General features: G+C 44.7%; 1 protein-coding gene across 3 annotated transcripts in view; it reads right to left on the reverse strand.

Moving 5' to 3' along the window:
- Positions 1-10071, reverse strand: part of GPCPD1 (glycerophosphocholine phosphodiesterase 1) — a 49765-nt gene extending 39694 nt beyond the window's left edge. For 2 of the 3 annotated variants that reach the window (XM_074864263.1, XM_074864265.1), the window contains exons 1-2: positions 9321-9537; positions 879-961 (exon numbers count right to left, since the gene is read on the reverse strand). In XM_074864263.1, the coding sequence (XP_074720364.1) occupies positions 879-924 (46 nt within the window). In that variant the 5' untranslated portion in view covers positions 925-961; positions 9321-9537. Of the gene's footprint in view, positions 1-878; positions 962-9320; positions 9538-10049 lie in introns of those variants that run through there. The other variant, XM_074864264.1, reaches the window with a different exon arrangement.
- Positions 10072-13023: the final 2952 nt, after the last annotated feature.

Consider the following 13023-nt stretch of genomic DNA (forward strand, 5'->3'; position numbering starts at 1 on the left):
TATATACTGATACATCTGTGTTGTATGATATGGAATATTCCACAATATTCCAGCCAATTTGGGTCCATTGCTCTGGCTCTGCTCCCTCCCAGCTTCTTGTACACCCACAAACAGGCAGGACATGGGATGTTGAAAAGTCTTTGATTTCTTAGCAACAGCTGAAAACATTAGTGTATTATCAACATTCTTCTCACACCAAATCCCATACTGAATCTAAAACACAGCACTATTCTAGCTATTACGAATAAAAAATTAGCTCTATCCCAGCCAAAACCAGGACAGTGACCTTCCTTCAAAGTTCCTAAAGATAAAGGTGAAAGTAATAAGCACAATTTGTCAACACTAAATCATGGTGTTCTACATGATCTCATCTAGATTACAGAAGTGATTTTACACATTTTTGCACAACAGAATATTGAATTAAGCTGCTTATTCTTCCTGTTCTTAACTCTTAGTAGAGGTCACATCTTGTTACGGAGAACTTTCAACAGGGATGCAGAGAGAATAAAAAAGCAGAACACGTCAGTGCATGCCTGATTATCGTGGTCCAGAATGTAAATACTAGTTTCCATGGAGTAAAGAGAGAGAACACTGATTTGAAAACAATCATAACCATTTCAGTTACCATCATCATCTCTAGCACACTATGAAATTGTTGTCTGAAGAACAAGATAAAAATTAATTCCCAAATCTCATTTTCAAATACCTATGTGAAATTTCTTAATTCATGTATTTTACAATGACTTACCATTTTGATATTTGAACTGAAATGTTTTTTTGCCTCTGAGGAAAACAGACAAGACAGCCTTTGAACATTCTTCTATTTCGTTTTTTTTCTAGTTAAACCATACAAAAAGGAGAAGGCATGATTTGGGTACCTGGTACTGATGGTCCTCTCACTTCAAAAGTGACTTGAGAAGTCATACTTGCAGAACTTTTGTCTTAGGATCGCTGAAATCTCCTGTAGTGGGAGGAAAAAGATACTACATTTCAGGAACATCTGTTGCTGTCCTAAGTAAGAGGAAACACAAATCCCACCATTTAACAGGGCAGCAAGCCACTAGTGATGTTACTGTTTGAGTGAGCAGTAAAAACAGAAAGCTCTTTAAAACCAGCAACAGCCCCAGAAAACAGCATCCAGCTGCAGAAGACCCTGTTGCAACACTGTCAGGAGAAAAAGACTACTAAATCAAATACCATATGCAAGTATCAATATCACGCAGCATTCATCAGTCTTAAGCTGAGACTTTTCAAAAACCTGTTTTGACTAATTTTGCTCCCAAAGAGGACACTGGAAGTTATAAGACATTTAAAGTTATGACCTTTGGCAAGCAGTAACTTCTGGCTCTTTCCCTACGCTATTCTTCAGCATCCTCTTCAAAACACAAGAAAGGTTTCATAGATGAACACTACCACCTTGAAGGAAAAAGGGGAATAACTCAGGACAGATGACAGCACTCTGCTGTCACAAACAGCGAGTTGTCCACCACCCTGGAGACCAATAATTCCAACCTTTGACATGGTACACCAGCAACTAGAAGCGTAAAGCAGTCTTCAAACATCCCAGCAGGAAGGGACTGCCTACAGCCTCTGTAGCCAGGACAGTAGCTGGAAGACTGACCCTGCTTCACCTTTCTACCTTCCTCTAATACACAATAACTTGATGGAAAAAACCTGGCAGAATCCCCTTCTCCCCATTACAGCAGAAACACTACTGATGTAAAACATCCTTTTATATTACTTATGAAAGTATTAGTCCTATCAAAGTCCAAGTCTGGATGCTGTCAGACTGTCATGACCCAAGTATATTCCTTTGGACATGGGCTGCAAAATAATCATACTAATTATATGCAGAATTAACTTTGCAATGCTCTCAACTAATCCATTTCTTTATGTCACTGTGGGTTTGTTTTCTTTTTTTTAAACCAAGCCAGTAGAAAGTTTTTATTTTTTTGAACAGGACAAAAGTAGTTTACTTCAGTACAATGTTGGTCAGCAAGCCTTTAGTGACAGCTTTAATAATAATGACAAGAACAACTAACAGCACTCCAGAAAAATCTACCTTTCATTAGCTCTACTACAAGTCCTTGCCTTCAAAGGGCATGCATGAAAGCAAGAAAAGCTGAAGAAAGTCAGATACCAAGTAGGACAAAAAAAACCCCACCTCATAATCAATCCTCATTCCTCCCAGGCAATCAGAAAGTTAAGGTCTGAAGTTTAAACACCTATAATTTTTCTTTTGGATCTTCTCTTCCTCCTCTCTTAATCTATTTCTTTTCTAACTCTTGTTGTACTTTACATTCCTTTTTCTCCTCCCTTATTTCCCTTTTCAGGAATAAAATGAGAGCAAGAAAATGGTAGCAATATAGATGTTTCTGGTCATATAGTCCAATTCTGCATGTAATGTTTTACAAATAACACTTCTATAAATGATAAAATCCCAATCTACTGAAGCTTTATATACTTTAAGCATACTTAGTAAACAGGAATTCCAAGAAGGGCACACCCTTTATGAACTTTGTCACATGTATGTCATTAGGTGGTCTGTATGTTAAGTGACACATACTAGCAGTTATTTTTAGCAGTTATTTACAGACACAGAAGCACAGCACATTTCAGTGCCAAACCTAAAACTGGACTTATGACACAAAAATCTCAGTTTAAAGCAGAGAATATAAACTACTAGTTGCATTTATGATGACACAGGATAGTGCAAGGCCTCGACTGTGTTCACCAACTGTTCTTGCTTAGACACCCTTTAAGTGAAAAGGCAGAGGAGCTAAAGGGGAGATGAAGTAGGCAAAAATGCCTTGCCAAAGACTACAAAGCAGGTAAGTGACAGCTGAAGCCCCCACCCAGTTCCCCAAAGCAAGAACAGGCTTTTCCTTGTCATAAAAAGCTGTTTCCAAAGCCAATGCAACATGACTCAAAATTAAACTTGACAAAAACCAGCAATGTCTGTCTTACTCCAAATTAATTAACCACCCATCCGTTCCCAGAGAAAAATCTAAAATCCTGCTAAGTCTATAAAGCTTTTAGCGAATCTTGTAAAAATTCTGTGTACCCACTTGCAAGACATCTGTGGGCTTTTCTAAACCACCTAGCAAAAGAATATTACTTCTCTATATAACAGTAGTTAATTGTAAGGAGATTTTGATAAACTGACTTTGTAAAGTTGTCAAAATTCTGCTCAAAAGGCATTTTATCTCAAAGATCTATTTAACCTGCCCAAGGGATATATCAGAAGAAAAACTCCAAGTTTACATCACCAAACAGAGGCATGATTTTTCTACCAGAACCGCAGCTACAGGTCTTGCACTTACACTCATGTTTAGGGTCAAAGTATTACCCCTCATTTTGAAGAAACATCTCTTCCAGCAGAGCTGTATGTAAACACACAGCAAGGAAAAAATAGGTCTGCTTTTTGTTAATGAATCAAACCTATGTTGTATATTATCATGCACTTATGTACATCCATTCTGTACTTTACACAATATGAAAAGACACAATACGAAAATGCTGTATTTAGGGGGAAAAAAGACTAAGTTTAGCTGTAGAGTTACTGATGGTTCTTGAGAAATGGGAGTAATTTAATTCCCAGAGGGAAATGGCAAGAAACCCTAGACCATCAAACCCCCTGACCAGTAGGTGTCAGGCGATCTTCTAAACCCTACGCTCCATCCTTCAGATTTTCAGCACTGACTCACCAAAGAATAACAAAATCCTCTCTGCTCACCACACCTGTAGCAATGGACTCTCTGGGAGAACGTAAAGAACCCTCAGCTCAGAGGACCATAACTGTCTGCTTAGGGGAACTGAAACAAGTTAGAACAGTTATGTTAAAAATGTTAAACACTTCCTAATCGTCAACCGAGCAACTTACAAACTAAAAGTCCTTGTGCAGCAACCATTTTTAAGCAACATTTGGGTTTAAGAGTATTAAAGCTGAATTCACATCTGCTGCAACTACATGTGCCTAAATGCCAGCCTGGGGTGCAAGCAACTGCCCCTTGTCCTATGTCCCACCTCCTCCTTTTGGTCAGCTTTTACAGACTGCAACTACATGCATGCAAGCAAGCAATGAATGCTTGAATCTCAGTCACTTCCTCATGAGAGAGGTCTCACCCAGGTGAGACAACAATTCACACAATGGTATCAGCATTTCACTTGGAAAAAAAAAAAGTGTTTATCTACCTAGAGATTCTTGCTTTTACAACAGAAACATGTTCTTTCCCCCACCATGTCACAGTTCAAGCCCCTCTCACACTTTCCTCCTTTTGCAAAGCAAACCCTTACCTTTCACAATCTCTGGAGGTTTCCTTCCCACAGAAATGGTGTCTGCCCAGCAGAAGCACTCTGAGTCCTGGGGCTGTACTGACCTGCCTTCAAAAGCCTGAACTCAGGTAGCCCTGCCCATCAACCAACCTCACTGTATAAAACAGGCTGTCTGCAAGGCTTCCAGAGCAGGGCCAAGAGCAACAGCCTAGTAGGTAGGATCATGTGCAATCTTGGTTCCCCTGCCACAAGAAAAAGCTCTCCTCATGGTCGTAGACGGGAAGAAAAGCAACTGGGAATCTTGCAAATTCAGAAATCCACTTACTTGCCTTCACACACCCAAAAGAACAGCAGCAAAGATTTTAAGCATAGTATCCTGAAGGCTGAAGAGAAAAAAAAATTTACTCTTTGTTCTAATATTGCCTGTAAAGCTTTCCTTTCACAATTTTCTCCTCCTCATGGACACCTGAAGGAGTACAAGAGCGACAGGAGTTAATGTGCTTCCCTAAATAATAGGGAAGCCAAGCTCTCCCCTCCTGATTCTAGAAGGCCACTTACAGAAGATGCAGGCAAACAGCCATGAAGCGCTAAAGGCACTTGGAAGACAAGAAAAGAAGACATTTCAGACTCTCCTTCTGACATAACACTATCAACTGTTAATGCATCACAAAATATCATAGCTTTCCTCTAAAATGAGGTAGCAAAGGTCACCGTGGATGGGGAAGACCAAGATAATTTTTGCTTGTAGTCAAAATATACCAGAACATGGACTTAGTTGAGTAACTCAAGTTTGAAGTTCATTTGAACCTTCTGGCTTACAGGTCTGGTGGTATACAAAACCCCTTCACAACCCTTCAGCTTCAAGAGATTATTTCTCACCCCCCCCAACTTAACCTCCCTAACCTTTCCAATATATTTTAAGAGGTATTGGCTGTTTTCTGTCCCATATCTTATACTCAGTATTTCAGGTTTAGATAAATACACACCAAGTAATCCAGGACAATCCTGGAATATAATAGCCTAGCTTGCAAAGAAATTTTAGACTCATAAAAATTCATAGCATTCAAAAAGCCAGATGACATGCTCTCTCTCAATACAAGTGAGATTTTTTAATAGCAACTCAAATAGGTTTGCAAGACTCTGACTTCTAACGCTCCAAGGGTAATGTCTGAGACAGGCTTGAAGTACGATGCGATACTTTTTCTACTGCAGAGACAAGCCTGAAGGCCTTGAACTTTCTTTTTGTTGTATGGACAGGCAGCTTTCAAAATTAGGCAAGAAACACTTTAGGCAACTATATTAAGATAGATCTGAATGAAAAGCTGACTTTATCAATTGTGAGTTGGTTTTAAGGGCTGCAGAATGGTTGGTTATACTTAGCAGTAGAAGGAAAAATATGCATTGACATCTAATGGGCGAAGAGAGGGGAGACAAACAGACCAAGCCTCAGGAAATTCTACACCAGCTTTCTAAATTATGGGGAGCCCACAGGGAAGATTTCTATTGAAAATAATCAGAACTCATAACAAAAATAACTTCAAGATTAAAGCAGAAGCAAAATGCTGCTCTTCCAGTACATGAGGGGAATCCAAAGTTTTGCAAGTTCTATTCTCTCTAGGATGCATCCAATGGAGTGTGAACTAAAACAACTTCATTTAAGCTCTTAGAAGCTAGACGACCCAGGTCATACGAGACCTTGACCCTTTGCCGGGATTTAGTCCACTGAGGATAATCTGTATTTGACAACATGCTGATGAGAAAGTCAAAAAGCAACAGACTTACACCAAAATATATTGTCTTACATTTCTTCCCCTCTCTCCTCCCCAAAAGCCCCCAAACCCTGTCTAATAAACTATTAGTAGAAATTTCTGATGTAAAGCTATCAACACAAAACTGTCTTTGGTAACATTATGTTTAACGATGACTGGATAACACAAAACAGATTTTTCAATGAGGGTAAAATACAACTTACAAAGTATCTTTCTAAGGGGTGATTTTTAAAAAAATATCCAGTTATATCAATTTTTTTATAGGTACTTAATGGGATTTTTCAAAGGTAATTAGACAGACAATTAAAATGAGACAGCTAGGTACCTAGGTATCATGATATTCCTGGAATGCATTTTAATACTTTCAAACATCTGGTTCTTAAGAATATTTTTAACCACTATATTACTGAATTTGGTTAGTTATCTGTAGAAAAATAAAGATAATTTGTGCACAAACAGGCTCTTTCATATGGTTACATTTCACCACAGACCACAGTGCAGACTACTGCTACTGCATAAAAGTAAATACATGCTCAATTATTTTAAAATATCACTCATTTTTTTGCATATAAAGATGAAACGGGTAAGGACTAGAAGGCTGCAGTGGTTTTTCTTTTATTTTTCTGATTTTAAGCTGACATTCTCCACCTTTGAAGTACAGACTCATGAGACCTAGCAACACCGAGAAGAGGTCCAACGGCAGCCTGAAGCAGGGGAAAGGTGCCCCAGTCCCAGACAAGTCATTTGACAGCTGCGAGTGCAGGTGGGCAGGAGCGGGGCTGATGCAGGGCACCACAGCCCTCCGCAACCTCCCGCGGGAAGCCTGCATCTCAACACTACCACGCACTGCAGGAGAAGGCACTGTACTTATATTTCACCTTCTTGAAAGCTGTGCTATATGCAGCAATAGAAAATCCACCACGTGTCGTGGTGGTATGCTGAACAAAGAGAGATGAGCCTAATCACGTAAAACTGCTGTTTTAAGACACAGTTTTGTCATTTTTAATCACAGCGTTAGACTCTCGAGCATAAAAATATCAACTCATGCTACTTCAGACTATACCTTTAAGTGATATCTATTCAAATCCAATTAAACTTGTAGTATTAAGAAAGATTTTTGTTGCTTGTGGTTGGTCCTAACAAAGTATCAGAATATTATAGAGTACATCTAAAGTAACAAATTAGGTATGTACTAAAATTAAGTAACAATAGTTGACAACACCTGCATTTTAGAACAAGGTCAGAGTATATGCTTTCACTCTAACAACTGCAGAATTTTTAGAAACAGCATCAACTCCTTCATTTTCACCCAAACAACCAGAAAGTTCTTCCTTCCCCCCTCCTCACCTTGACTGTGTGAGAAAGGACAGTCACAAAGTCAGCAGCTCTCTCATACTGCATTGCAGTATTAACACTGGACAGAGAACAAACTTGCATACAAGATTTGGACATGCTGTTCTGATTTAAAGGCAGGAATTTTACCAATAGGGTCATGCTGACATTTCGAAAGAAGCAAAGCCCGAGTACTATTTCTGAAACAGCATCACCTTAATATATAGCAATGGAGAAAAGTATCTTTAAGATGCTATATTCAGTACCAATTTAACTACCCATTTGCAGGGCCAAGCCGGTCCTGGTAATCAAACACAAGATCCCTATCTAAAATACTATGTTCACCCTGTTTTGTTTTAAATAACAAGAACATAATGGTTTTCAGCATTTCTAAAACACCTGTCCATGTAGCAGACTCTTCTGTCTTAGCTATGTCCCAGCAGTTTTGCAAAGTTCTTGAAAAAGACAGAAAACGGCTGGGGCATATTTGCAAGTAAACCGGAACAGCCTCAGTTTGACTTCTCTTGGCTGTAGTGTTGTTCATTATTGAAGTGTGGCTGACAACATCTTAACCAGGTAGTAATTTAGCTCTTTGTGATCATACTAACATTCCTCACTTAGAAATGACACAGACAAATAACACGTATAATGCTCCGCACAGCTCTCAGTACAACAACAAACAACTTTTTTTAAAGGGTTTGGAAAGCCTGCATTCATTTTAGTAAGGAGCAACCTGCTTTACTAAGAGATTAATTATGTGGCAGTTTAGTAGTTTCTATTAAGACAAACAGCATTCTCCTGATTCTTTAGTATTTTCTGTAGGTATTTTACAGACAACAGCGCTACAATAGAAATATACATAAAAATCTATAAGGAAAAATATTTTTTATAATAAAAAATAATTCCACTTAGCAACCATTTCACTCTACCACGAACATTTAAAATGCTTTGAAGGCTAATCTCCACCTGACAGTGCATGCTTTAATGAATTAAAACACGAACACCCTGCAAGACAAGCTATTGATTGAAAAGGAAAAAGAAAAAATAGGAAAATGAATCTGTGCCTCTTGCAACATCCTGGTTAGGAAGCAGGTAACAAAGTTAATCCAGAGTTGTCTCGGTGGTCCCTACGGGATCGAGAATACTGAATCGCGAGCCGTTACTATTATAACACGTTCCTTCAGTCCCAAGCAGAGCCCAAGAGCAGAGCAAGCCTTCCCCACCCCCCGGCAGAGCCGACCGGCACCGCAGGATGCCCGCCCCCCCCCCAGCACCCCGGGACGTACCGAGCGCTCCCGGCCCGCCGCGGGCGGCCGCCCCACCGCCAGCCCCGCACGGCGCAGCGCTGCCGCCGGCTCCCGGCCGGGAGGCGGCGCGCCGGTCCGCCCCGTCCCAGCCTCCCGGCCGCTTGCATAATGCGGTAGCCGCGGGACCGCCCCGGGCGACGGCTTTCGGCGAGGACGTAAATAAACAGCCCCGCCGGGCCGGCGTGTCCCCGCCCAGCAGCCCGCCGAGCCGCACTCCCCGGGTGACGGCCCGGGCCCGGCCGCCGCAGCAGCGTCGGAAGCCCGGCGGGCCCGCTGCCCTCCCGGTACGATGCCCCCCCCACCCCAGCACGAGTCGTGCGGCATCTCGGTCACCCCCGGCGGCACACAGCCCCTCCCCGCCACCGGGCGGGCAGCCGCCCCCCCCTTCCCCGGGACCCCGCACTCTTCCCCCAGCTCCCCTCGGAGCCCAGCGCCGCGCCTCCCCCTCAGATCGCCACACACCAAGCGATCCCCCCCACCCCGGGACCGCCGGCGGGGAGCGCGGCGACGTTCCCACAGCGGAGCGTCAACCCACGCACTTCTCAGGCCCCAGGTCCCCCCCAGGGGCATACACCAACCGTCCCCCGCCGCCGCCGTACGGCCCCACCACGACACCGGGCCGGCGGCGCGGACTGACCTGGCCGAGCGCCGTTCCCGGCTCCCAACCAACCCCTTTGTGCGGGGCTACGGGCGGCGCCGCCGGGGCTCCCTGCCCCGCCCCTCCTCCCGCGGCCAGGGTCCGCGGCCGCTGCCCTGGGCCTCCCGACAGCGCGGGAGCGGGGGGGCACGGCCGGCGCGGCCACCAACCGGTTCCAGCTGCCCCCGGCCGAACCGGGGAGGGCGGAGGAGGTGGCGCCACGTGACCTGCCCTCGCCGACGCGTCACTCCCCGCGGCCTCGGCCCCGCCTTCCCGCCGCAGCCAATAGGAATCCAGCAGGAAGAGCGGGGGAAGACCGTGTCTTTTCCTCGAAAGCCTCGGGCCGGGGTGGGCGGGACCTAGCGGGGGTGGGCGGGGCCTGAAGGGGCGGGGCTAAGGCAAGGGTGCGTGAGGGGAGCCGGGGCCGTGGGAAGGGGCGGCTGAAGGGGGCAGCGGGGGCGCGGAGGGAACTAGCCGGCTTGCGGCCGCCAGCCCGCGGCACAGCTCCACCCTCCCCGTCTTTCCTCAGCGCCACGCACCAGCAGTTACCCGCATCGCCACCCACCGAGTGCCGAGCGCTGGCCCCCCGGGACCTCGCTCGGGGAAAGCAGCACCGCTGCCCCAGCGCCCTCCCCGCTCCGCGACGCGAACCGGCCCCCCCCCCAGGTCCGACCATCCCCCGCCGCACTGCCCCACTGAGCTCCCCCCCAGCCGGCGGCGCGGACTGACCTGGCCGAGCGCTGCATGCGGCTCCCCGACTCCTTTGTGCGGGGCCACGAGCAGCGCTGTCGAGGCTCCTCCTGCCGCGGCCACTCCCGGGGCCGCCTGACAGCGCACGGCAGGCGGGGTGCTGGGGGGGGGGGGGGGCGGCGTGGCCGCCAACCGGTTGCAGTTGCCCCCGGCCGAGCTGGGGAGGGGGCTGACCCACGTGACCTGCCCTCGCCCATACATCACTCCCCGCGGCTTCGGCCCCGCCTTCCCGCCGCAGCCAATAGGAAGCGAGCAGGAAGGGTGGGGGCGGACCCCGCGTTTTCCTCGAGAGCCCCGCAACTGAGGGGCTGCTGCCTGAGGGAGGTGAGGGAGGGCTGGGCAGGGGTCTTGCTGAGGCGGAGCAGGTTCCCACTGCCATCTTCCTACCCCTGAGACCACCTTACCTCAGGCCAGGTCCCCAGTACCCAGCCCGGGGCCGTGAGTACCTGGGGGCAGGTAGCCCTTTTTCCCTGAGGTGCCGTTGGGTCACACTGACCTAGGCCAGCTGTGAGCTCACGGCATCATGGGCCCTACTGCTTCTTTTTGGAGTATGAAGGGGTGGGCAGCACGCCTGTTCTTGAAAGACTTTGGTCTCTGTGGGTTTGATGTTGGCCCTCTATCTCCATGTGTGTTTTTCTAAGGCTCCACCGTTGCAGGTGTGCCAGCCCTGCCGGCAGGCTGTGGCCTGCGTCACCTGCTGAAATGTGGGGTGGCAGGAGCTGGTGCCCCCTCCTCCCCAACAGCCTGGGTTGGGGCTCTCAGGGAGCGCCCCCTGCTGTCACGCAGGTTCTTCCTCTGTGCAGGTATAGATAGCTGCCTGTGTGCCCGGTTGTATGAGCAAAAGGGTTGTCATTCATGGTACCGCTAAAACATGTCTTCACAGCAATGGCACCAAGGCAATCCAATGTGGGAGTGCCCGTGCTGGAGTTTTGAAGCTGCAGGCAACGTTTAAGCATGATACTTGTCTCTGTTTCAGGGTAGCTGAGACTATTGGGCGAAGACCCTGGGGAGATTTGCTGGACTAAAAGGTAGTATTGTGTTGGGGACTATGACTTTGTGGCCTTCCTGAGACCTGATTTTATGATAAAAAGGGTATCCCACTGGAATTCACCCAACAAAGTGTTAGCGAATAAAAGGAAACTATTTTTCTCCGTGTTTTTGAGGGAGATTTGTGCTCTGTTTTGTAGCATAGCTCTGGAGTATAGTATGACCGGTCCTTTCACTCTAATAATAAGCTTGCATAAATAGTTTGGTAAGTAATTTGCTTCTGCTTTATAAAACTTGTGTCAGCTGACAAAGAAGCTACAGTTTGAGTATGCAGAGAAACCACTTACCCTGTCTTGCATTGGGAGTTAGCACTGTTACAAGTATGCTGCTCCAGGCTGTACTTCCATCTGTCGTTTAAATAGAGGGCTCTTTTTCCATTCATTCATCCCCTGCAAACCCAGCCATGTTTATAAGGAATTTGTGACACAGCCCTGGATGTTCTAGGGAAAATGAATGTTAGTATCAGATGTTCTGTACCAGAAAAGTATGTAATACTTCTGAACTGCTGAGGTCTTTATGTGGATATTGCAAGATCAGTGTATCCTGCTTAAAGGAGAAAGTGGTAGGGGGAGGTGTGCAGTAAAAGGAAATGGTAGCCAAAAGCAGTTTATTTTGAAGACAAAAGGATAAGAGGAATTCCTCTGGGTAAGGAGGAGGGAGGGTTGGTGGACAGTGCTTGTTGGAAAGTGAGGATCTTGTTAAACACAAATGAACTGCTCTAGTTACAAACCCTTAGTAATTAAGTAAACATTAGGAGCCATCACTTCTACAGGTATAATCAACAGCCAGCTGAAGGAGGAGGAAGAAAAATCTTTAGAGAAAATACTATTTAGAAAAGTAATTGCCTACTTGTTTTCTCTTGCCCTTTTTTAAGATTTATTAGTTCAAGTCATTTCTTGTAAAGCTGGGATAGAACTGAACACTTTAAAACATGCTTTGGTGTGTTGAATTTTTCAAAAATAGGTCTTTGATATGATGCCGGTCATGTTCTAAAATTGTACCATTAAATTTTTGTTAAAAACTAGAAGTTTCAGCCTCTTTCTGCCCAACTGTTTATTTCAAAAAATGTCTGTGTCTAGTCAAAACTATTATTGCGTTTCCTAAAATAACTTATTATAGCTAAAAATTGCAATTTAGGCCCTAGATAGATTCAAAAAATACTCATGTGTTCATTTAATTAAAGATGTACATCTCCCTACTTCTTCAGTAAGAGACGTTAATATAATTAGCTAAATTGAAATGCTTAGAGAATTCTCTTTTTCTCCTTGTAAACTTATGTGGTTGATTTCAGCTAAAAGCTGACATTCTGTCAAATAAACCATTTTTTAATTCTTTGAGTGTCTTAAAATAGTATATATTTATTCATTTGGAAAATGTTAATAAGCATTTCTATGCTGTATTAAGAGAAGCAGCTGATTCTAAACAGCGCAATTAGTCATGGCAACTTTCAAGGACTAATTTTCTCTCTAAAGGTAACGAGTTTGTCAAAATCAGAGATGATGTTCTTCATTCTAGGATTGATAAGGCTTTTCAAAGTGAAGAAATTTTGTTTAACTGTATGATTCTTTTCTCTAAACAATTAATGTTACCATGATTGCATCAGTAGGACTGCTGTTTAGGTTGAGGCAAGGCTTCTGCTCTACTCTGCCTCAGCCTGTGAGATCCCCATCTTGCTTTGTTCTTAAGCATTTCGCTTAATACAAATTTTAATAACTTTACTCATGTAAATTATTTCACTGCACTACTACTTGGTCTTGCTGAATAAAACAAATCAGCTAATTAAGAATGATGATTAAGCTTGTGCTCAATGTAGAGCAAGTAGGAAAAGGGTAGGATGGGAAATACTGCTATGTCTTGGCTTAACCTGAAAAAAAGTCTACATGTAATTAAGCTTGACAGTGTACTT

Source organism: Strix uralensis, chromosome 3 (assembly GCF_047716275.1).
Source record: "Strix uralensis isolate ZFMK-TIS-50842 chromosome 3, bStrUra1, whole genome shotgun sequence".
Lineage (NCBI taxonomy): Eukaryota > Metazoa > Chordata > Aves > Strigiformes > Strigidae > Strix > Strix uralensis.